Source organism: Brassica napus, chromosome A8 (assembly GCF_020379485.1).
Source record: "Brassica napus cultivar Da-Ae chromosome A8, Da-Ae, whole genome shotgun sequence".
Classification (NCBI taxonomy): Eukaryota; Viridiplantae; Streptophyta; class Magnoliopsida; order Brassicales; family Brassicaceae; genus Brassica; species Brassica napus.
Window position 1 is genome coordinate 5,136,618 of NC_063441.1, and position 22,523 is coordinate 5,159,140.

Consider the following 22,523-nt stretch of genomic DNA (forward strand, 5'->3'; position numbering starts at 1 on the left):
TGACTTTGGCGAACACAATATTCGTCTTAAACTTGATTCAATGATTGAAACGAAAGCCTACAAATCGTTTAGGAACAATCAAATATAGAGTTTTTTAAAAGAAAAAATACCACCTCAATGGTTGATTTCTTATTTGCATTTTCCATTTATTATTTAATCTAATAAAGTTAAGTTGGAAAAAAAAAACAATATCAGATTCTCGGACAATTATTATAATTTGTTTCTAAAGCAAGAGAGCCTTTTTGTATAAGAGGTTCTCTTCTTCTATCTTCTATCTTTTGATTTTGTATTCTTTAGTTTTCTTGTTTTTTGGTGCAAAAAGAATAAATGTGGCTGCTGAGTGCATTTTTCGAGTTTTGGTCCGATTTTGTAGTTTACATTTCTTTTTGTAATTAGTTGACATCTCTTATTGACACTAAGATCATATACATTAATAATTTATGTTTTTTTTTTGCTAATTTTGGGGGTTAGTTTAGTGATACAAACCAACGATTCAACTCAATAATTGAAATTAAATGTTCAAACCACAGTAAGTTGTAATTTTCTTAGCATATTTACCTCCATATTGTATATTTGCAATAATTTTTAGAACCCAAAGCAGATCACTTTGATACTGATGTTGATGGATTTCAATAATTGTCTCCACTATCAATTTCCAGCACGAACAAACTTTGATAACATTGTATATACTATATATAGTTGAACTTTGTATGTGGCCACAAAATGTTTTTTTTTTTATCAATTCCCAGCATGTATTTAGCTTTGAGGGTACTGTACCCGTAAGTCTCACACTGCAGACCTGGTTTCCAGTGTTGAAGCTGTTTAACTGATGTCAGTTTGTCATGTTCCGGAATCTAATGCATCTGCCTGGGGGCTTCTCTGATGAGGATACCGTGTAGTTTCCTTAGCTGGTGCGGTATGCTCAGTAAGTTTCAGAATCGTTGCTGTCAGTGACTGTTCCATACTAATAGATACTAACTAATGTTTCTTAATAAACTTCAACGAAGGCAAGTTACTCAACTCTTAGCTATTGGCTTATATCGTGTATAACATACGTATTAATCTCAGTGGATTGGTTAAAAAATTGGTCGGAAAGCAACTTTGTTGGAAGTAAGAAAAGCAGAGCATATCTTTTTCTCTACATATTAACTCTAGATCCTCAGCCTCTTGTTGAAATTGTTTTTTTTTCCTGAACAAAAGTCTCAAGAATTTAAAGAATCAAGCGAACATCAATGAATCAAGTTACTTATTGAGCCTTCTCCTACTTTTCTGTTGCTCGTGAACCTGTAAGTAGCTTCTTCAATCTCTTATGCATATAGCATCTTCAGGACCGTACATCATTCTGTACCAGAGCACTGAGAGTACGGTCTTTCTCCTGTGATTCCCTTCTTGCTGTTGTCTCTGCTTGCTTATCATATCAGCTCCGCCATTCTCTGCGACTGGAAAACGTATAACTCAAATGATTAATCCTATCATTACTTATAAATCTTAAAGGAACATTTAATTGTTTGTTCTTCAAATCGAAGGAGCTAAGGCATCCCGTAACAGTTCCAATTTACCTTACTCGGCATAAAAAAACTGTCCAAACGACACAAAAATCAAATTGCTCCAGAGATCTGCCGTATAAAGTCACCTCCCATTAACTTCCAGAAACTCAATGATCGGTTTATGAAAGGAGAAGGTGAAGAACACCAAGAACCCTAGAAAGAGAAGATGAAAATTGTTGAAGACAAAGAGTAACAGAGATGTATATAGTACATCTGCATCTTGGCTCTCCAACATTGTTGTCATAGTACGAAAACTTGTCTTTTTATACTTGAAGTTCCACCGCTTTGCATGATGAAGCTTGCATAGATCATGCTTGGGTGATGATTTAATAAGGACTTTGCGAATCTGCAACTGATAGAAATTGTTAGAAGCTAAACAACTTTTCAGAATTTTGGTTCTGTCTCGATATCTAATGGCCGAGATGAAAGCAAAAAAAAAAACCTAATATATAAACGACGTTCAAAACAGCGTTTAGAAGTGGAGAAACTTATTGCTCGGCTGGCTGAATCGTGCAAACTTAAGGGCCACATATAAAGCCCACGTAACACATACTACAGAGTTAAATGAAACGCTGCGGTAAAATTTACTGCCACGTGTCGAACTCAAAAAACCTATTTACTGACGTGTTTTGATGAAAAGAGAGTGATTCTCTTCTTTATATAATAAGAAAAATTGTTGAAGATAAAGAGTAACAGAGATGTATATAATACATCTGCATCTCCACTCTCCAACATGGTTGTCATAGTACGAAAACTTATCTTTTTATACTTGAAGTTCCACCGCTTTGCATGATGAAGCTCGCATTCAAGATAGATCGTAGGTAAGTGATAATTTAATAAGGACTTTAAGACTGCGAATCTGGAACTGGTAGAGATTGTTAGTAAGAAGCTGAAACAACTTTTCAGAACTTTGGTTCCGTCTTGATATCTAATGGCGGAGATGAAAGCAAAAAAAGAAACATAATATATAAACAACGTTCAAAGCAGCGTTTAGAAGTGGAGAAACTCATTGCTGGGCTGGCTGAATCGTGCAAACTTAAGGGTCACATACAAAGCCTACATAACACATGTTACAGAGTTAAATGAAACGCTGCGGTAAAATTTACTGCCGCGTGTCGCACTCAAAGAAACCTATTTACTGACGTGTTTTGATGAGAAGAGGGTGATTCTCTTCTTTATATAATAAGATAGTATTTTTTTATAAAAAAAATATTTATAAAATCTTTCGTCAAGTTTTCTAGAACACCATTTTTTGTTAGCTTTACATGTTTCCCTTATTCCTTTGTATATGAACTGGGACCATATAAGTATTGTTTTGCCTTTGGATCATATAGGCACTTTCTTAGAAACAGAAGATTCGCCAGCCTGATTGCTTTCCTTGGCCATTACGCTAATCAACAATTATAGTCAAAACCTAAACCACCACCCAAATCTGGTTCACTTCTCTAACATTAATATATAATTGTTATAATATAATCCATTCGAAGTATTCAAACAGGAAAGAGAAGCTATATTTAACTTCTCCATCTCAACTACTTCACAATCCTCAAAACTAAACAACTTCACAATCACTTTCTTTCATATTTATATACTCGTTCAAAATCTCAAAATCACTCAATTCATTCTTGCAAATACAAAACAAAGCAAAACAAAAAAAAATATCCGAAAATAAAAACATCCTCCAAAATGACCAAACACTCACCATTCTCACTTTCAATATCAATGTTTCTCATAGTTGCTCTTTTTACTGCAACAACCGCACTCGACCCTGCACCTGAAGACCCGATTTTCGAACTGTACATGCATGATATACTTGGCGGAAGCAGTCCAACAGCAAGACCCATCACCGGTTTGCTTGGAAACATCTACAACGGTCAAGTACCGTTTGCTAAGCAGATTGGTTTTGTTCCGCCAGAAAACGGTGTAGCCATACCAAATGCAAATGGCGCAATGCCAACGGTCAACGGTATCAACGGTATTCCTCTAGGTACTGGTTTATCCGGTACAGCGTTTTCAGGTCAGAATCTGAACGGGATTCAGACACAGTTGGGTCCTGATGGTCTGAGTCTCGGCTTTGGGACGATCACGGTGATCGACGACATAATCACATCCGGTCCTGACTTGGGTTCCCAGCCACTTGGTAAAGCTCAGGGGGTTTATGTTGCAAGCTCAGCAGATGGAAGCACACAGATGATGGCTTTCACAGCTATGCTTGAAGGTGGAGAGTACAATGATAATCTCAACTTCTACGGAATTTACAGAATTGGAAGCGCCATGTCGCATCTGTCTGTGACTGGGGGAACCGGAAGGTTTAAGAACGCTTGTGGGTTTGCAGAGGTAAGGCCACTGATTCCTGCAGGTCAACACTTTGTTGATGGAGCAGAGATGCTGTTGAGGATCATTGTCCATCTTAAGTACTGAAACTTGTAAATGAATGTGTGATTCCATTTGAGTTGAGAAATGTTTTCTAGTAATGCAAACAACGCAAAAGAAACATTGAATTTTATATGATTTGGTACAACAAACATCATATCCTGCACCATTTATAGGAAGCGCTTTGTGTGTTTATTGATTACATGCTTATGGTCCAGACAAAGAACTAAGCATAGAATACTGTAAGGATTATGAATTTCAGGAACAAACATTGTTCGGTCAGCCCCTACTTCTCCTATAGGGCCATGAGTATACTCAGAACACTCCGAAGAATGTAGCTGCAGCAAATACTAAGAAGAGAGCTCCACCAACATATCCCACCTAAATCAAAAGATCACCAAATTTTACATCAGTTTGTAAAAGCATTTCAGTTTCTGTGAATGGACTTTGTGTAAGCATTTATTTGCCTGTACCAGTTTCTCAGATATATAGTTGGCTAAGAAGGCGCCACCCATGATAGCAAGCAATGTTGCCACTAAGTGTCCAGCAATAGCTCCACTCGCAACTCCCCATGGAGACTGTGACAAAGAGTTTGATAAAGAAGAAAGTTGTTTAGGGTTTAGTGAGCTAATGCTTGTGATGTTTCGGAATGGTATGGATCAGACCTGTGCAGCACCAAGGGCAACAGTTGCAAGCATTGACCGATCTCCCCATTCCTGATTTAGATCAAAGATGCATCAATTATCATCAAAACGTGGATGGTTTAACAGACAAATTAAAGTTCCTTACAGCAAAGAACACAAGGCTGAACGATTTCCAGAGGATTTCAAGTGGGTTTGTCAACTTTTTCGACGCCTTTTCTTTAACGAGTTCCTCAGCTTCAGTGTATTCACCGAGTTCTATACCACTTTCCTCACCATTCTTGGCTTCCGCTTGTGGAAGATCCCATGCATCCTTGATGGATTTCAATCCAAAGAACATGAGAAGCGCAATTGCAGCATATTCTCCTATCGGTAGTGCTGTTCAACAAGAGAGAAGAAGTCTCCCAATCATATATTTTTCCACAGGGTTCGTTTCTGAAAAGACTGAAGAGCCTATGGTAGCTTACTTGTCTGGAACTGAGCAGGCACGGATTGAAAAACCTTCCCGATAACAACGGATAAGATAGTCATCAGCGATAAAGCTCCCATTGAACCTAAAAGGACCTTCTCGTCAAGAAATCCAAAGAAACGTCAGATGTAACAAATGGACCATAAGAGAATGTGTGAGAGAGATATTAGAAGCAAGCGTACCAATGTTTTCTCGTATTGCATAGCCAATAACGCAGCAATAAAAAATGTCTGTCCAACCCAAAACAATATATATATACGTCAGATCTCAGAACACAAAAAGAAATCTATGTAATATGAATAGACATATACTACCTTGTCACCAATCTCAGAAACGAAGATCAGTGAGAAGGCTGCTGTGAAGCCTGATTTTGCAACTGCTGCTAGAACTGAGGATGGTCCTCCCTTGACAAATGTGATTAGAGAGAATACCAAACCGCAAGCCAGTAGTACAAGGGCTATCGACAAAGAGTACGGGAATGGCCCTTGAGGTTTTAAGCTGCAGGATACAAGGATCATATATGCATTTCAAAAGAGTAGTTGAATTACGTTAGCTTCCACTAACCTATGTACACATAAATAATCACCATGACCTATGTACTTCCTAGTGACTTATGCCCTTCAAATGCAACTTACTCATATAAAAAGCAAGAGTTAAAGAGATGGATAAATCTAAGCAGCAGCAAACATACTAATAAGGTGGCAAAAATATGAACTAGTAACCTTTCTGATGAGGTGGCATGAGACCGATCAAGAGAACTACTTTGAGATCCATCCTCCTCACTACCAGATCCAACACCAGCATTTGATGCATGAACTCTAAATTTTCCGCAGAGCGAATCCGATCTTGATGTCCATCTACATCTTACTGCAAAGCCAGTTATGTAAGTTCATTAACACTAAAAAAAAAAACCCAACACAATAAGCAGATCATGAATCAATCAGCTGTAAACCGTCTTCTACACATTAATTCCAACTCTTAGTTGCACTATCCAAGCAGCATAAATAGAGTTCTGTGGTGAGTTGATGGAATCTCAATCGGAACTTGGGACTTACAAGGAGTAGGAGACGCTGGTTTTCTAGAATTCTTGGGGCAAGGCAACGATTCAGAGAGAGAGAGAAACGGGAGCTTGCGTACTGAATATACAGATGCTAATGCTGTGGAATTAGCACTATTGCTAACGCCTGTAACAGTCATTGTTCTTTTACTCTGAATCCACGGAAGCAGAGGGTTTAGTGAATCATTGCTTTGGTTTGATAAACAGGAAACCCAGAAAGAAAGAAAGATGGAGACTTTCTTCGGATTTTACTCTGCAGAGAGAGAGAGAGAATGGGTTATGGGGATGATGGAGATAGGATTGTGCAATTCGGGTTGCTTTGTCTGTGCGGTTGGGATTTGACTTCGCTGCGCCACGTGTGTTTTTTGCACTCAAGGATAAATAAATGGCATCGTTTTATGACTATATACTAACGGTTGGCCTGCCCTACAGACAGATGAGTTTACAACAAAATAATTTTGAAACAGAAGATTTACTGACCTAAAAAAAAGAAACAGAGTTGAAAACTAAAGATAAAAGAGAAAAGTCGCCGAGGATTTCGTGCAAATCCGAAACAGTTGAGCCGTCCTTGATTGCTGTCATCAGTCTACTCGAGTCTGACTCGAAAGAGATTTGCTTGAAATCTAACGATATCGCAGCCTCCATCGCTGCGAGAAGAGCCAACCCCTCCACCACAAGGGGTGATTTAACATTTGAAAAAGTTAGGGATCCAGCACCGAAGTGCTCCTTCCCATTGATTAAAAATTACCAAGCTACACCAGCTTGCCGCCCTTCCTTATTCCATGCTGCATCCGATCTGCAAACCACCTCCCTACACCGGCTTGGCGCCCTTTCTTATACAATTTGAAATGCAGATCATGTATGCTATTGGTTTTGATGTGGGCGTATAATAATAGTTGGAAGCAATTTTTCATGAAGTTTAAAAGAAAAAATAGTATTGAGTAAAATTGTGCATTACAAATATATGTTGGAGAAATCGGACATAGACAAATTTTTATTATATATGAATGATAATATTTTATTTTATATTTTTTTTGGGGAAAATTTCATGTTTACCACTTTCATGGTACCACTTTTCATCTTTATCATCACTAAAAAGACATTTTCAAAAATAGATTTTTCATTAACTGCCAAAAGACTCTTATACATTTATTTCTATATATATATATAATAAATCATTGTTTAAATAAAAATTAAAACAAATAATTTTTTTTATGTTTTCGAAATATAGTTTTTCAAATTCAAACTTTTTTATAAAAAAACAATTTTGAACTTTTTTCGAATCTTTTTTTTAATATTTTTTTTCAAAATTTCTTTTTGAAAATCGAAAATTATGTTTGAAAATATTTTTAACTTTTTTATATTTTTAAGTATTGATTTATATATTTATTAGAATTTTAAATTTCACATTCCAAAAACTCTATCCCACCTCTCAACTATAAACTATAAGTCTAGATTAGTTAACCCTAGAGGTATAAGTATTTTTTACCATTCATTAAAAATGATGGTAAAAGTGATTAGTGTAAACATAAAAAGTGGTAATATGAATGTAGTATTTGTGGTAATTTTCTATTTTTTATTTGGTGTACATAAATCAGCTAATATGTTTTATTCGCGCAATAAGCGTATTTTGTTTTGAATTATAATTTTATAATATTAAAATGATTGAATAGGTATATCAGATAAAATATAAGTTTTTGCTTATAAAAATAGCTGTTATCGTATTTTTATGGTTGAGTATGACGAAAATGAACCCGAGGTTATTCACAGAAAATGGTTTTAATAGTAAAGTTTGTTAGCATTTAATTCATCATTTCTTCTGGTGATATGCTTTTTCTTTTGAGTGTGTTGCCAGGTAAAATCCTTGTTCTAAAACACAGCGAGGAGGTCCGATTTTTCGGCGACTAGGCGTGAAGCGGCACCCTACCGTTGCGATTTGCTACCAATCAGACAGTTAGGCGGTCTGATACAAAAAAAATCTTTGTTTTCGCGATTTTGAAGTTCAAATCAACAAGTATTGATAGATATATAGTTGTTATGTGTAAACAACAACAAAAAAACGCATGAGAAATGAAGATTTTTCGAAGAAAATCTATGGCAGCCGTAAAAAAAAGTTGCAAAAACAGGCAAAGCCCTAATAAGAAGGTGAAGAGATACATATGGGCTGCAGCATCCGAGACCGAAGACCGTTACACGGTGAGCCACATGGTGACGCCCTGGCAGCGTCCTTGCTCACTTCGGTCTCTAGTCTGGACCACTTCGGTGGGGCCAGGATACTCGGTTAGCAAAAAAAAAAAAAAAAAAAAAAAAAAAAAAAAAAAAAAAGAAGGTGAAGAGATAATTACAAAACTGCCATTTAGCTAAAAAATATAAAAAATATGCAAAAGTGACTAACTTGGGCATTGAACCCAGGACTGGTATGTTACCAAGCAATAACTAAACCAATAGACCACAAGTAATCTTTATGATTTGTTACTTAAACTATATTTTCTATATAACTTTATCTTAAAAATAAAATAAAACTTAAAATTAATCTCCGATTAATCCTCGATTAAAATCTGATTTCTTCGTTAGGCGCTAGGCCCAAGCCGAACGCACGCGTAGCGCCTAGCGAGTTTCCGAACAAGGGGTAAAATAAGTTGTTTTGAGGGAATTCGTTTAACCGATTTCTTTGTTTGCATTATGTTAATTATTTGCAATTAATTTATTTCTCTGGCACGATATGAAGTTAAGACATTACTTGAATTGAACAGGATTGTTCTATAGGTTGTCTATAGGTTCGTATACCTCTGAACTTGGGTAGTAAACCCTTTCTCAAATAAAAAACTTGGATATAAATTTTGTTATGAAACGTAACATGGCAGTTTCATCAATTTGAGATAATCAATAAATATATGTCGAGTCATTTAAAAACATCAAATTGATTTTCTTCAGAGAATAATAATTTTACAATAGTTTTTATCAATACATTATTATTAACGAAATTTAAAAGCCCTTGTGGTATTTATCAATGATTAACATCACCACATCTTCAATTCAGAAACACTAAACTGATGGAGTTACTCGTGATAGAATGAACAAAGATCAAGGTTCTTTCCCCCAGACTTAGAATCTCTCAAGTTTTCCTTAGCTTTCAACACTACAAGTTCTCCTCTGAGCTCGCTAATACTAACGATGAGCATGTGTTTTTTTATACACACTAAAAAAAACTCACTTCTGTTACTTCTCAAAGATCAAACCAAATTACAAAACTCCCGTGTGAAGTCCAGAGATTTTAGACAAGTAATGCCACTCTATTTGTACAACAGCTCTTAGGTACATGAATGCAATGGAAATTTGGTCTCTTTGGGACAGTTAAAGGTCTTTTCTCCCCTGAAGAAACAACACAAACAAAAGGTTTGTTGATTAGTGTAGGCTGTGTAGCTACCTGAGATTCACCATTCATCTTTGAGGTGTCCTCCATTGTTATAACTCTTTTGCTTGCCACTTGCTTCTTTGTACCTGATGCAACCTTGAGGAAATACACAAATTTTTCAGATTACATGCTGATGTAACTGTTATTGACATGTGAAAAATGGTCCTCTCACGATGGAGAGAGAACTTTTTTCCAGAAAAAGCAGTTCTCTACCTCTTGCAATTCACCATATATTCATATGCATCCTGTCTATCAAAGTGTTGTGGATGTTCCTCTAAAAGCTTTTGACCTGGAAGTTGTGTTCTTCTCCAGCTGCAGTTGAAATTAGTATGTCACAAAAAGAAAAGAAAAAAATGAACTTGATTAACGATCATGGTTATGTTTCGGTTTAAGAACTTACTCGAGCATACTGATGTTTAGGACCCAAGTTTTCACCATGGAAGGCAATAATGTTTTTATATTCTTCTTCTTTGACAAGAGAAAGTTGTGGTTTCTTCTCCACGTTTGCGTCTTTTTTGAGGTTTTTTTTCCTAGAAACATGTTATTATTCTTCCATCAAAGAAAAAAATCAATCAAAAATTGCATATTACTGCACATCATACATCGGTCATAGTCGGAAAGGCTTTGTATAGGTGAGTTTAGGCTTTGTCTACTTGACACGAGTATTAACCTAAACAGTCTTCCCATTAAAACACTTATCCGATACTGTCATTGCGATGGGTAATGGGTTCAGCAACACATAATAAACACATCACCATATCAGTATTTGTATAGAGAAATCCATTAGTTATAAGATCCAAAAATTCTTCCTGACAAGAATCTCTCACCAGATCGGTCTCCAACAAAAAACATGTGTACCTGATTTAATGGTATGACTTTGTCTCTCTTGTTCCTCATTGTTTCTGGTTTCAGTTACTTTTTTTCTACTCACCAGCTTGGATCTATAGAAGAACCCTATTCATGTCATATATCTACTTTCTCAAGACTTGGTTCTTGCATCGGCCTGAAATTTCTTCACTTCTCTTCCAAGACCCTATATTTTCCTGGGAAAGTTTTAGGTGGGCTGAAGCTTAGTAACTTGGAAGTTTTAGATCTCTCCACGTGTAACAACAATATGTCTACAGTGGCCGGTCGTCAAATCACGAAGCTGGAGCGGCGATGGTTCCAGTGTTGTTTCATGGGTTTGAAATCGTGAGTTAGAAAGAAAGCATTTAATAGAGAGAGACCTTCGAGATTTCGTTTAGGTGTGTCTGTTCATCTTAAGCAACAAAGACATATATAGGTAAAGCTTCAGTTGGTTACTTGGAGGATGCCATTGCTGATTTAATTCGAGAGAGAGTGGGAGAAGTGGTGCAAGAAACATTAATGCATGGCTTAAAGTATCAGAATGACGTTAATGGTAGCTGTTACATAGATGAATGGCGGAGGTCGTGACTCGTGAGAATTAAAGAGCCACGCGACTTATTCTCTAGCTTACGTAGTGACAATACATCTAACCCTAGAATATATGGGCTTCCTAAGAAATACCAAAACAAAGCTCATCGTTTTATTCAGGTGGAAAACACGGTACAACCAAAATAAAACAACGCAAGTGAAATTAGCGTTTAACTATAGATGCCACGTGGCGGTTTTTGCCCTATGGTCTTTGGTGATGTGGAAGGCTGTGGACACAACACAAGTCAACTTTATTAGTATAGAAGATAGAAGATAGATAGATAAGTGAGTAAGTGATAATTATTATTTCTAATACAATTCAACTTCGGACAGAGGTTTACATGTTTTTCACCACATTAGTGATCTAACCACACTTACAAACTAATTAATCTAATTGTTGGATAAACTTCAAGAGTTTACTTAGTAAACAAGTTAAGGCATGTCTGTTTCTTCATCTGGATGAAGATAAGAATTTTGTTTATTTGGGCACTAAAAGTGCAACTCATTTAGATGGATCATCCGGACGATTTTTGGAAATTTAGGCTTAATTTTAAAGTTCATTCAGCTGAACCAATTTGAATCATTTGAATAGAGATGATTCATTCAAAATGGTATAATGTCTATTATACCCCTAATGTAATTCATAAATTACAAACTTAAATATATAATATCATTTTTATCATATACGAAAACTGACAAAACTACAAAAACATGTTTTCCCGCGAAAACCTAAAAACTATTTTTTACGCCAAAACCCCAAAAACGCATTTTCACGCCAAAATTGCAAAAACGTGTTTTCCCGTCAAAATTGCAAAAACATGTTTTCATGCCAAAATCACAAAAAAAAACATGTTTTTACGCCAACAACTCAAAACACATTTTTCCACCAAAACACAAAAACACGTTTTCCCGCCAAAATTGCAAAAACGTGTTTTCCCGCCAAAACAAAAAAAAACGTGTTTTCCCGCTAAAACCGAAAATCTCATTTTCCCGCCAAAACCGAAAAATCTCATTTTCCCGCCAAAACCATAAAATTTAGATTGTAAATTGCTCTTATGCAATCAAATCAATTACTGAATTAATATATCAATTGGTTGGAATCAAATCTATTCTTATGATTAGTGTAATTATGGTTACAGTTTATATATTTAATAGGTACATTAAAGATACGACATTGAAGATATTTTGTTTTGATTAATAAAAGATATTGGATTTTGAGTTTGTATTTATTGATTTGTTTTTTTATAAAGTTTAGAAAATCAATAGGATGATTGGTTGGTTGATACATCCTATAAAGAAAACGAAAACTATAGGTGGTTTGAATGTTGTACATCAATCGATGCATGATGTAAGTTGACTACATAAAACTTGAGCATGATCATTTCAAACTAAAGTATAGGTAGGTTATATGCATTTGTTATATTGTAGTTAATATATTTTAAATATTACATACGTACAGTGATTCACGTTTTCGTAAAAATAAAATTCAAGTTCATTATTGGGTCGTACTTGTCCGTAATAAGCTATGTTAAATATGATATATTTTTAAGTTCATTTAATGACATTAAATTTAATTTGATTAAGGAAAATTCATTAACTTAACTAAAAAAGACAAACATTAAAATAGATAGGTTCATTTAATAACATTAAGTTTAAATTTGATGAAGGAAAACTCATTAATTTAACTGGAAAAGACAAACATTAAAATAGGTAGTTTAATTTAATTCTGTGTAAATAAGTTAGAATTTTTAAAGGGTACTTCTTTTTTAATAATATAGATTAGAAAAAGAAAGAATGATTGATTTTTTTAATCTGAAAAAGTTGTCCGAATGTAACTAGCTCGTCTCATCGCTGTCTTAAAAGTTCAGGATTGGACCCGGCCTGACCCGTATAGGAACCGAATATGGAATACCCATCTCGGCACTGCCAGAAATCTGCATCACATTCCCCGGGAAAGGAAAAGAAAATGTATTCGGCGGCGATTCGGTCGTTGCTTCCGCTGGATGGCAGCATGGGAGAGTATTCCGACGGAACCAACCTTCCCGTCGACGCCTGCTTAGTCCTAACCACTGACCCCAAACCCTGCCTTCGCTGAACTTCGGAGCTCCATGAGCGATTCGTCAACGCCGTCACCCAGCTCGGCGGACCCGACAGTGAGTATTCATTGCTGTGTTGTGTTGTTTTGTCTTTCTTCTTTGGTTTAAGATTTGATTGCAAGATCTGTTTCATTCGCCTGTGACTTGTGTGTTTTGATTACAGAAGCAACGCCCAAAACGATAATGAGAACGATGGGGGTGAAGGGTCTCACTCTCTACCACCTCAAATCTCATCTTCAGGTTTTAATAAATATCTTCTTTTTTTATTACTGTTTACTCGATTTCCTGTAACCAACAAAGCTCAGTGCCTTTACTGTTCTGGTCGGTAGAAATTCCGCCAGGGGAGGCAATTATGCAAAGAATCAACTGAAAACTCTAAGGATGGTATTATTATTCATCTAACCCTCCCTCCATTTAGATCCTATAGCTTCTTATATTATGGAAAATGGTTGTCATCGATTCACTTGTGGACTGATGATATCTCTATGCAGTTTCTTGTGCTGCGGAGAGTCAAGACACAGGTTCATCTTCAACGTCATCCTTAAGATTGGCTGCCCAGGAACAGAACGAGTACGTTTACGTGTCTTCATCTCCCATTTCAACCTAGTGTATGAACACTCTCCTTGCTTTCCGTTTTCTTCCAAGAGTTACCAGGTTACTGAAGCTTTGCGTGCCCAGATGGAAGTCCAAAGAAGACTACACGAGCAACTAGAGGTTTGCTTTCTTGTTTGAATTCACTAAAAGTTTGGAGAGATTTTGATTAAGGAGAGACTAATCTCCACTCTCAACCAAATCCTATCCCTAAATAACTTAACTCACAACAGCTTTAATTTGCTACGTTGGTAGACATATAGCTAAGAGTTGAGCAGCTTAAATTCTTCAAAACATATCAGAACGATACTAGTTAGGAAATCACAATTTCACATTTTAGTAACCGCGTTTGATTGGGGGTTCATTAGTATGGGCAGGTTCAACGGCGACTACAGCTCAGGATCGAGGCACAGGGGAAGTATCTTCAATCAGTTCTAGAGAAAGCTTGCAAGGCTATAGAGGATCAAGCTGTTGCGTTCGCTGGGCTAGAAGCAGCTAGAGAAGAGCTTTCTGAGCTAGCCATAAAGGTCTCCAATGGGAGCCAAGTCCCATTCCACACAACCAAAATGACGGTTCCGTCCTTATCCGAGCTTGCTGTAGCAATAGAGCACAAGAAAAACTGTTCAGCAGAGAGTTCGCTGACTTCAAGCCCGGTTTCAGCTGCTTTGATGAAGAAGAGGCATAGGGGTGTGTTTAGAAACGGAGAAAGCCTTGTTGTGGGTCATGAAACTGGGTGGGTTATGCCTAGTAGTACCCTTGGATGAAGGTAGAGAGGCCAGGTTTTAGATAATTTGCTTTCTTCTTGTAATTTAAACTTGAAAACTGTCAGCTAATGTATAAATTGGTTGAAGCTCTAGTGTCTCCTTTAGTTTTGGTGTATTATTTTGCTTCATCTTTCTGTTAACCTTATATAATTATGGGATTTCGTTAGGGAGTTTATGTTGGATAAGCATGGAATAACTTGATATAGAAGTTATCTATTCCTTATGAGAAAAGGAAATAAGAAATATGGAAACTAGATACTACTATTGAGATTAGGAATAATTAAGTTATATATAAGGAGATGCCAATATGTGGTATAACTTATGTGTGAGTTGTGAGCTTTAGATTTGAGTGATTTTACTAAAGCAATAAGAGGTGAGTTCTTATTAATCTTGTGTGTGAGATACTCGAGTTGATATCGAGTTTGTGTGTGATCATCTTGAGACAATAAGTGGTATCAGAGCTTCGAAAACAAACCATGGGAGAAGTGATTCCAGTTACAGCAGGGAGAGATGTCGGAGGTCCCTCATCCATAAAGTGTCCGATGCTCACCTCGAGCAACTACACGGTATGGGCTATGAGAATGAAGATAACCTTGAAGGTTCATAAAGTTTGGGAAGTAATTGAGACCGAGTCTGAGGATGGAGATAAGAATGACATGGCTACGGCTTTGTTGTTTCAATCCATTCCCGAGGCTCTTATACTTCAGGTTGGGGAACTTGATACAGCAAAGAAAGTGTGGGAGGCTATTAAATTGAGAAACATGGGAGCAGAAAGAGTAAAGGAGGCTCGACTTCAGACATTGATGACTGAATTTGATCGTTTGCAGATGAAAGATTCTGATAAAATTGATGATTTTGCTGGAAAACTTTCAGAGATTTCATCAAAATCATCTGCGCTAGGAGCTACCATTGAAGAACCAAAGTTAGTCCGAAAGTTCTTGAAGTGTCTCCCACGCAAAAAGTATATACAAATTGTGGCTTCATTGGAACAAGTACTAGATCTTAATACCACTGGTTTTGAGGACATAGTGGGACGTCTAAAAGCTTATGAGGAGCGAGTGTCCGTGGAGGAAGAGGTTGAAGAAGAAAAAGGGAAGCTGATGTATGCAAATACAGAAGGCCAAGAACGAAGATCATCATACTACAATGGTCAAAACCGTGATTATAACAGAGAGTATAGAGGCAGAGGTCGAGGAGGACGCTCTTTTAACCAAGGGAGAGGTCGTGGAAGAAACTTCGATTATTCTCGAATCACATGCTTTAGGTGTGATAAAAACGGACACTTTGCTCAGGACTGTCCAGATCGGCTGTTGAAGCTGCAAGAAGCACAAGAATCAGACAATACAGAGACTCAAAGCGCAGAGGAGTTGATGATGCATGAAACTGTCTACTTGAATGAGAAGAATGTCATGCCAGAAAAATATGAAACAAACACTGGAGAAGAAATTTGGTATCTCGACAACGGTGCGAGTAATCATATGACAGGGGATAAGAGATACTTCTCAGGTCTTAACACTTCAATCACAGGCAAGGTGAGGTTTGGTGATGATTCATGCATTGATATTAAAGGCAAGGGAACAATATCATTCATTGATATGAACGGAGATGCAAGAAAGATGAAGGATGTGTATTATATTCCGAACTTAAGAAGTAATATAATCTCACTAGGCCAAGCCACAGAAGATGGATGTGATATACGGTTACGAGGAGATCGACTTACAATGCATGATGAGAATGGAAAGTTGCTTGTTACAACCAACAGATCGAGAAATCGATTGTACAAAGTGCGCATGGGCTTAAAAGCAGATACGAGTCTTCATCTAACAGAAGCAAAGGAGTCAAGCAGATGGCATGCAAGGTTGGGACATATAAACCTTGAGACAATGAGATCAATGATACAAAAGGAGGTCGTGTTAGGGATTCCAAAGCTCATTATTGAGAAAGAGATATGCGGATCATGCTTGAAAGGGAAACAGACGAGGCAAGTGTTTCCACAAGCAACACAATACCGAGCTAGCAAGAGACTCCAACTGATACACGGAGACCTATGTGGCCCTATAACTCCGAGTACACAGGGTGGTAAGAGATACATCTTCGTCCTCATTGATGATTATTCAAGGTACATGTGGGCGATCTTGATGAAAGATAAAAGCGAAGCCTTCACAAAGTTCAAAACCTTGAAGAGTTTAGTAGAGCAAGAGACAGGAGAGAAGATTCAAACCTTTAGAACTGATAGAGGTGGAGAGTTCACTTCCAATGAGTTTAACACCTTCTGCGAGAACTCCGGAGTTAAGAGACATCTAACTGCTCCGTACACACCGCAACAGAATGGTGTGGTAGAAAGGCGAAACAGAACCCTGTTAGAGATGACCAGAAGTATGTTAAAGCATATGAGCATGCCGAATTGGTTTTGGGGAGAGGCAATACGACACTCAACATATCTTCTTAATAGAATCGCTACACGAGCACTCAAGGACAGAACTCCATATGAGTTGTTTCAGCTAAAAAAGCCAAACATAAGCCATCTGAGAGTCTTTGGTTGCATCGGATACGCAAAAGTAGAGAAAATACAACTGAAGAAACTTGATGATAGATCAAAGATGTTGATAAACCTTGGAACAGAACCAGGGTCAAAGGCTTATCGACTCTATGATCCTCAAGATCGGAGAGTTATAGTAAGTCGGGATGTTGTTTTTGATGAGATGAAAGGTTAGGATTGGAGTAAGATCTCTAAAGACCAGAGACCTGATGAGGAATTCACGCTTACAATGAGCACATATGGGAATCGTAGGCTTCAAGAAACTGCTATAAACCACGGTAACCAAGATGAAAGCAATAAGGATGAAGACGGAGAGAATCATGGTCCTGATACAGAGCCTATAGATGAAGATGACCTTCCCGCGGCTCAAGATGACATCACCGAAGATATATCTCAGCCCACTTTAAGAAGATCAGAACGTCAAAGCGTCAAGCCAAAGTATTTGGAGGATTATGTTCTACTTGCAATAGAAGAAGGAGAAAAGCTTTTGCTATGTCTCAACAATGAACCGTTTAATTTTCAAGAAGCAAGCAAGTCAAGAGAATGGACGCTTGCATGTGAGGATGAGATTGATTCCATCGTCAAGAACGAAACATGGGAGCTAGTCGAAATACCCATTGGAGTCAAACCAATTGGTCTGAAGTGGGTTTTCAAGTTAAAACGAAACGCAGATGGGAGTATAAACAAGTTCAAAGTTCGACTTGTTGCGAAGGGGTATGTACAACAATATGGTATTGACTTCGACGAGGTCTTCGCTCCAGTGTCTCGTCTCGAAACAATACGACTTCTAGTGAACTTGGCAGCAGCTTATGGTTGGGAGGTACATCATCTTGATGTAAAGACAGCATTCTTGCACGGTGAGCTTAAAGAAGTTGTATATGTTTCACAACCAGAGGGTTTTGAAGTAAAAGGACAAGAGCACAAAGTATACAAACTTAAGAAGGCGTTATATGGGTTGAGACAAGCTCCAAGAGCTTGGAACACAAAGCTCAATGGCATTCTCATTGAGATGGAGTTTCGTAAGTGTACAAAGGAACCGTCCGTATATAGAAAGATGATCAACGGACACTTACTTGTGGTAGCCGTCTATGTTGACGACCTGTTTGTTACAGGAACCAACAAGGGAGTTATTGATGAGTTTAAAGCAATGATGGGATCGAAGTTTGATATGAGCGACCTTGGTAGATTAACCTACTACCTCGGGATAGAAGTAAATCAACATAGTGGAGGAATAACGCTGAATCAAAACCGATATGCACAAAGAATCTTGCAAGAGGCAGGAATGAGCCAATGTAACCCTGTGCAGACACCTATGGAAACAGGACTAAAGCTATCAAGAGCCGATGAAGAGAGAGAGATCGACGCAACAGAGTTCAGAAAGAACATTGGCTGTTTACGTTATCTGCTTCACACGCGTCCGGATATGGCTTACTCTGTGGGAGTCTTGAGTCGATACATGCACTGTCCGAAAGAATCTCATGGCTCGGCAATGAAACAATGTCTAAGATATCTACGAGGTTCTACTAATCTTGGTCTAACCTTTCAGCGGATGATATCAAAGGTACCAAGACTACTTGGATATAGCGACAGTAGCTATAACAATGATGTCGATGATGGCAAGAGCACCACAGGCCATATCTTCTATCTCGGAGAGAGTCCAATCACTTGGTGCTCACAGAAACAAGAAGTTGTTGCACTCTCATCTTGTGAAGCAGAGTTCATGGCTGGAACCGAAGCAGCAAGACAAGCGTTGTGGCTACAAGAGTTGTTAAGCGAGATTCTTGGACGTCCATATGAGAAGATTACTATAAGAATTGATAACAAATCAGCAATCGCACTTACGAAGAATCCGGTGTTCCATGGTCGAAGTAAACATATACACTCAAGGTTTCACTTTATAAGAGAATGCGTGGAGAAAGGGCAAATTGAAGTCGAGCATATATCTGGAGATAAACAAAAGGCGAACATCTTAACCAAAGCTTTGGGAAGAATCAAATTTAAAGAAATGAGAGACTTCATAGGAGTACAAAATGTGGATACAAGTGATTCCAAGCTTAAGAGGTAGAATGTTGGATAAGCATGGAATAACTTGATATAGAAGTTATCTATTCCTTATGAGAAAAGGAAATAAGAAATATGGAAACTAGATACTACTATTGAGATTAGGAATAATTAAGTTATATATAAGGAGATGCCAATATGTGGTATAACTTATGTGTGAGTTGTGAGCTTTAGATTTGAGTGATTTTACTAAAGCAATAAGAGTTGAGTTCTTATTAATCTTGTGTGTGAGATACTCGAGTTGATATCGAGTTTGTGTGTGATCATCTTGAGACAATAGTTTATGTTTGGTTTGGATGATGCAGAACAAGTAAGAGCAAGCAATTTTGACCAAGTAATGACAAATACAGTAAATAAATTATGTCCTATGTCCAGCGGCGATTGTGGATGACGAGCCATTTTTTGCATTTTGGTGTTAAGTGCTTGAACTAAATACTATTACTCTAGCCTACCTTTTGCGCCCTTACTCGGGCTTGATATCATGTTTGTTTAGTATTGAATGTTTTGCTTGACATCCACTGCTTCTACTCTGCTCTCTCATTGTATAAATGTAAAACCTGCTCAATATGGTTCAGAGTTACACTCTATAATGCTTGAGAATCGCATCCACTGCTCTCTTTTTGTTGTGTGACAAAAAGGCATCCACGTCTATCCACAGTACCATTTTCTGTAGGTAGATATATCCATGGGAGAAGGCTGGCTGGTACTACGATTTTCCTCGCAAACACTTCGATATTCCCCACCTGATTTTTGCATGGGTATGTAACTCAGCAATTTTAAGTTTTTTGTTTTGATAGATACAGAAATGAAGAAGACGAAAACCTTAGAGAATGATGGACTATCGGCTTGAGAAACTTGGTTTGAAAAAGCAATCATTTCTAAGGATAAGCGCCACATAGGGAGGACCTCAACGCCTAATTGCCAGGCAAGATACATAAACTCCTGGCTTTATTTTACTTTTCCTAGCTTTTGTTATTTTCCTTAAGCTTTAAAAGTGCCGCTTTGTTGTACCTATACAAAAAAGTAGACTTGATTCAAAATTGTACAATTAACAAAAGGGTTTTGGAAGAATATTTAGTGGATCAAAAAGTATATATGCTTTTTACCTATTAGGCGTGTAGAGGAAGGTATCCACAATCCCACTAACCCAGCATACAATTCCACTAACCCTAATTCTTCTCTTATATAATAACGCTACAAACTTTAAGTTAAAATCATTAGCTTCTCTTCTCTTGAACTTACGGTATAGCTTATCATTTGCAAGGTTTTTAGTTGATTAGTAACTATCTTCTTTACGACAGTAGCTTTTTCTCATTCCTTGTTTATATCATAGTTTCTTCCTCTTTATCAGTAGCTTTTTCTTTAATATAAGTTTTTGATCATGTCTTGTTGATATCATAGGCTCATAGCTTTTCTCATTCCATGTTTGTTTGCGTTGTAGTTGTGAATTGTGATCATGTCTTGTTTATATCATTGCTTCTTCTTTAATGTCAGTTTATGATCATGTTTTATTTATAGTTAACTAGTGGTGTTCCCGCGCTTCGCGCGGATTATTTGATATTTGTGCTATTTAAAATTTTAAAATGTGTACTTTGTTTTTCAGATTTTTTTCATTTTTATGAAGTATATTTGATGTATTTGATATTGATGTCAAAACGATATTAATTTGATCTGATTTCTTCGGAGCAGCAAAAACTGTATTTGGTGGGCATAGATTCAGTGCACACTTGAGAATTTTGTTTATTAATATATTGTATAAATGTGCATTTTTTATATATTTAACTTAATGTTTTAAATTTTTATATATTTTAACATTTTTCAGTTTTTATTTGTTGTTAAATATGTCTCGAGACTTTGCGATTTTCGTGTAAATGTTTTCTTTTTTACTATATATTGTAGGGTTCAATGTATGTATTTTCATGATGTTTTTGTGTAGCTAATGTATGCATTTTATAATTAAACTCATATAAAAACCGTTTCAAAATATAACCAATAAGATCCCACAATTATATAATTTGAAAAATCGTAAAAATCCAAAATCCGCACCAGGAAAAAAAATTAGATTTATATTTATATTTCTGCCCAGATATATAATTAATGTGTAATACATAAAAGTGACTAAATAAAGGTTACAATGATATTAATAAGATAAATATAATACATTTTTTACTGAAAAATAGAAGGGTATATTGTTTGTGGAAGACTTGATCCATCCCTTAATTTCACGTATTGGGCGCCTCTGATGCACTCATAAATATCTCATTTCTTTAAACATTCAGTTAGAAAAAAGTTTGAGATTATATTTTGTGATGTAATTATCTTATTATTTTTTATATTTGCTTGGATTAGTTAACTTTTGTTTGTAACGTATTCAATAATTGAAGAAGCATTATTTGTTTGAACGTATATGTCACTGAAATTAAAGTCAAAGTTGTTGATGATTCTAAGAATTTTTTTTCTATTTACTAATAGAACAAATACTGTGCAAAAATGTAGAACAATTAAAATCTTTTAAAAAAAAGACATACTTAAGATTTCTAAAAATGAATGAAAAACAAACAATAATGTTAATATTACTTTTAATTAAGAGTTGATTGGCATTTTCAAATATGTACTAAAATTTAGGATGCTTATATATTTTTTACTCTTTTACTTACCTGTTTTTAGAACATGTTAAACTTTAGAATATATATATATGTGCGTTATAAGATACAAAAACTAACTTTTATTTATATTCCTTTCCCAAATTTAATTTTAACTTTTATCTATTTGATAGTGATTTACATTTTGATGAATGTTGTGATAGTGTTACGTTTGATCTTGTAGAACAATTTTTCTAATTAATAATAATTATATATATTTATTGAATTTGATCAGTGAATTGAGAAAGATATAAATAGAGTAATGTAAAGTAACAGTGAGAAAATATAAATATAGACATTTTCATGCATTATCGTATCTAATGTTAAAAGTATATCTCTAATAACGAAGATGAAAAGTAAGAATGTGAGAGTAACTAAAACAATAGTGGGAAATCATGGCAAGTGCGTGCACAGCTGTAACCACTCTTCCTTTCACCATTAATAAAATAAATTTTTCCTTACATGTTTCTATCTTGTGAGTTGTGACTTTCTTCTCTCTCCTTGTCTGTTCAGCATATCTCCTAGAACAACCACTTCCTCTTTATTAATGGCAAAACTAAAACTTTAGATTTTCTGGATTTGTTTTTTCTCTCCTTGGCTTTTATAACGAATATATTCTCTCAATTTCTCCTCAGGCATCACCAATCTCAAATTTTATAAGCTTCAAAAACGTTCTTCCTGAAGAGAGTTTACTCCCAGAATGATCCCCCAGCAAAACCCGTGTACCTTTGATACCGTGACTTGCAGAGATGACAATATTTCTTGGACTGATCTCTGTTCCAAGCCTCTCAAAGCTGGATCGAGAGCCGTGGCTACGTCTCCTTTGTCTCTAGCCAGACTGGAGTATATGTTCCTCTCAGAGTCAGACCCACATAAACCACGCCATTTCTGGTT

At 36.4% G+C, this 22,523-nt stretch overlaps 2 protein-coding genes and 1 long non-coding RNA gene across 3 annotated transcripts; 1 reads left to right on the forward strand and 2 right to left on the reverse strand.

Moving 5' to 3' along the window:
• Window positions 1-1,732: 1,732 nt before the first annotated feature.
• On the forward strand, window positions 1,733-4,271 carry LOC106433149 (dirigent protein 18). Its single transcript, XM_048737667.1, has one exon. It carries the CDS (start codon window positions 3,234-3,236, stop codon window positions 3,966-3,968), a length of 735 nt encoding a protein of 244 aa, XP_048593624.1. The 5' UTR covers window positions 1,733-3,233; the 3' UTR covers window positions 3,969-4,271.
• On the reverse strand, window positions 4,035-6,455 carry LOC106433147 (protein PAM71-homolog, chloroplastic). Its single transcript, XM_013873990.3, has 9 exons — window positions 6,086-6,455; window positions 5,753-5,897; window positions 5,345-5,528; window positions 5,213-5,260; window positions 5,029-5,125; window positions 4,710-4,939; window positions 4,586-4,636; window positions 4,394-4,498; window positions 4,035-4,301 (listed from the first exon to the last, which is right to left on the reverse strand). The coding sequence occupies exons 1-9, from the start codon at window positions 6,225-6,227 to the stop codon at window positions 4,236-4,238; spliced, it is 1,068 nt and encodes a 355-aa protein (XP_013729444.2). The 5' UTR covers window positions 6,228-6,455; the 3' UTR covers window positions 4,035-4,235.
• Window positions 6,456-9,122: 2,667 nt separating this feature from the next.
• Window positions 9,123-11,148, reverse strand: LOC106433142. Its single transcript, XR_007315354.1, has 3 exons — window positions 9,903-11,148; window positions 9,716-9,814; window positions 9,123-9,598 (listed from the first exon to the last, which is right to left on the reverse strand). It is a non-coding gene; the product is annotated as an uncharacterized LOC106433142 (long non-coding RNA).
• Window positions 11,149-22,523: the final 11,375 nt, after the last annotated feature.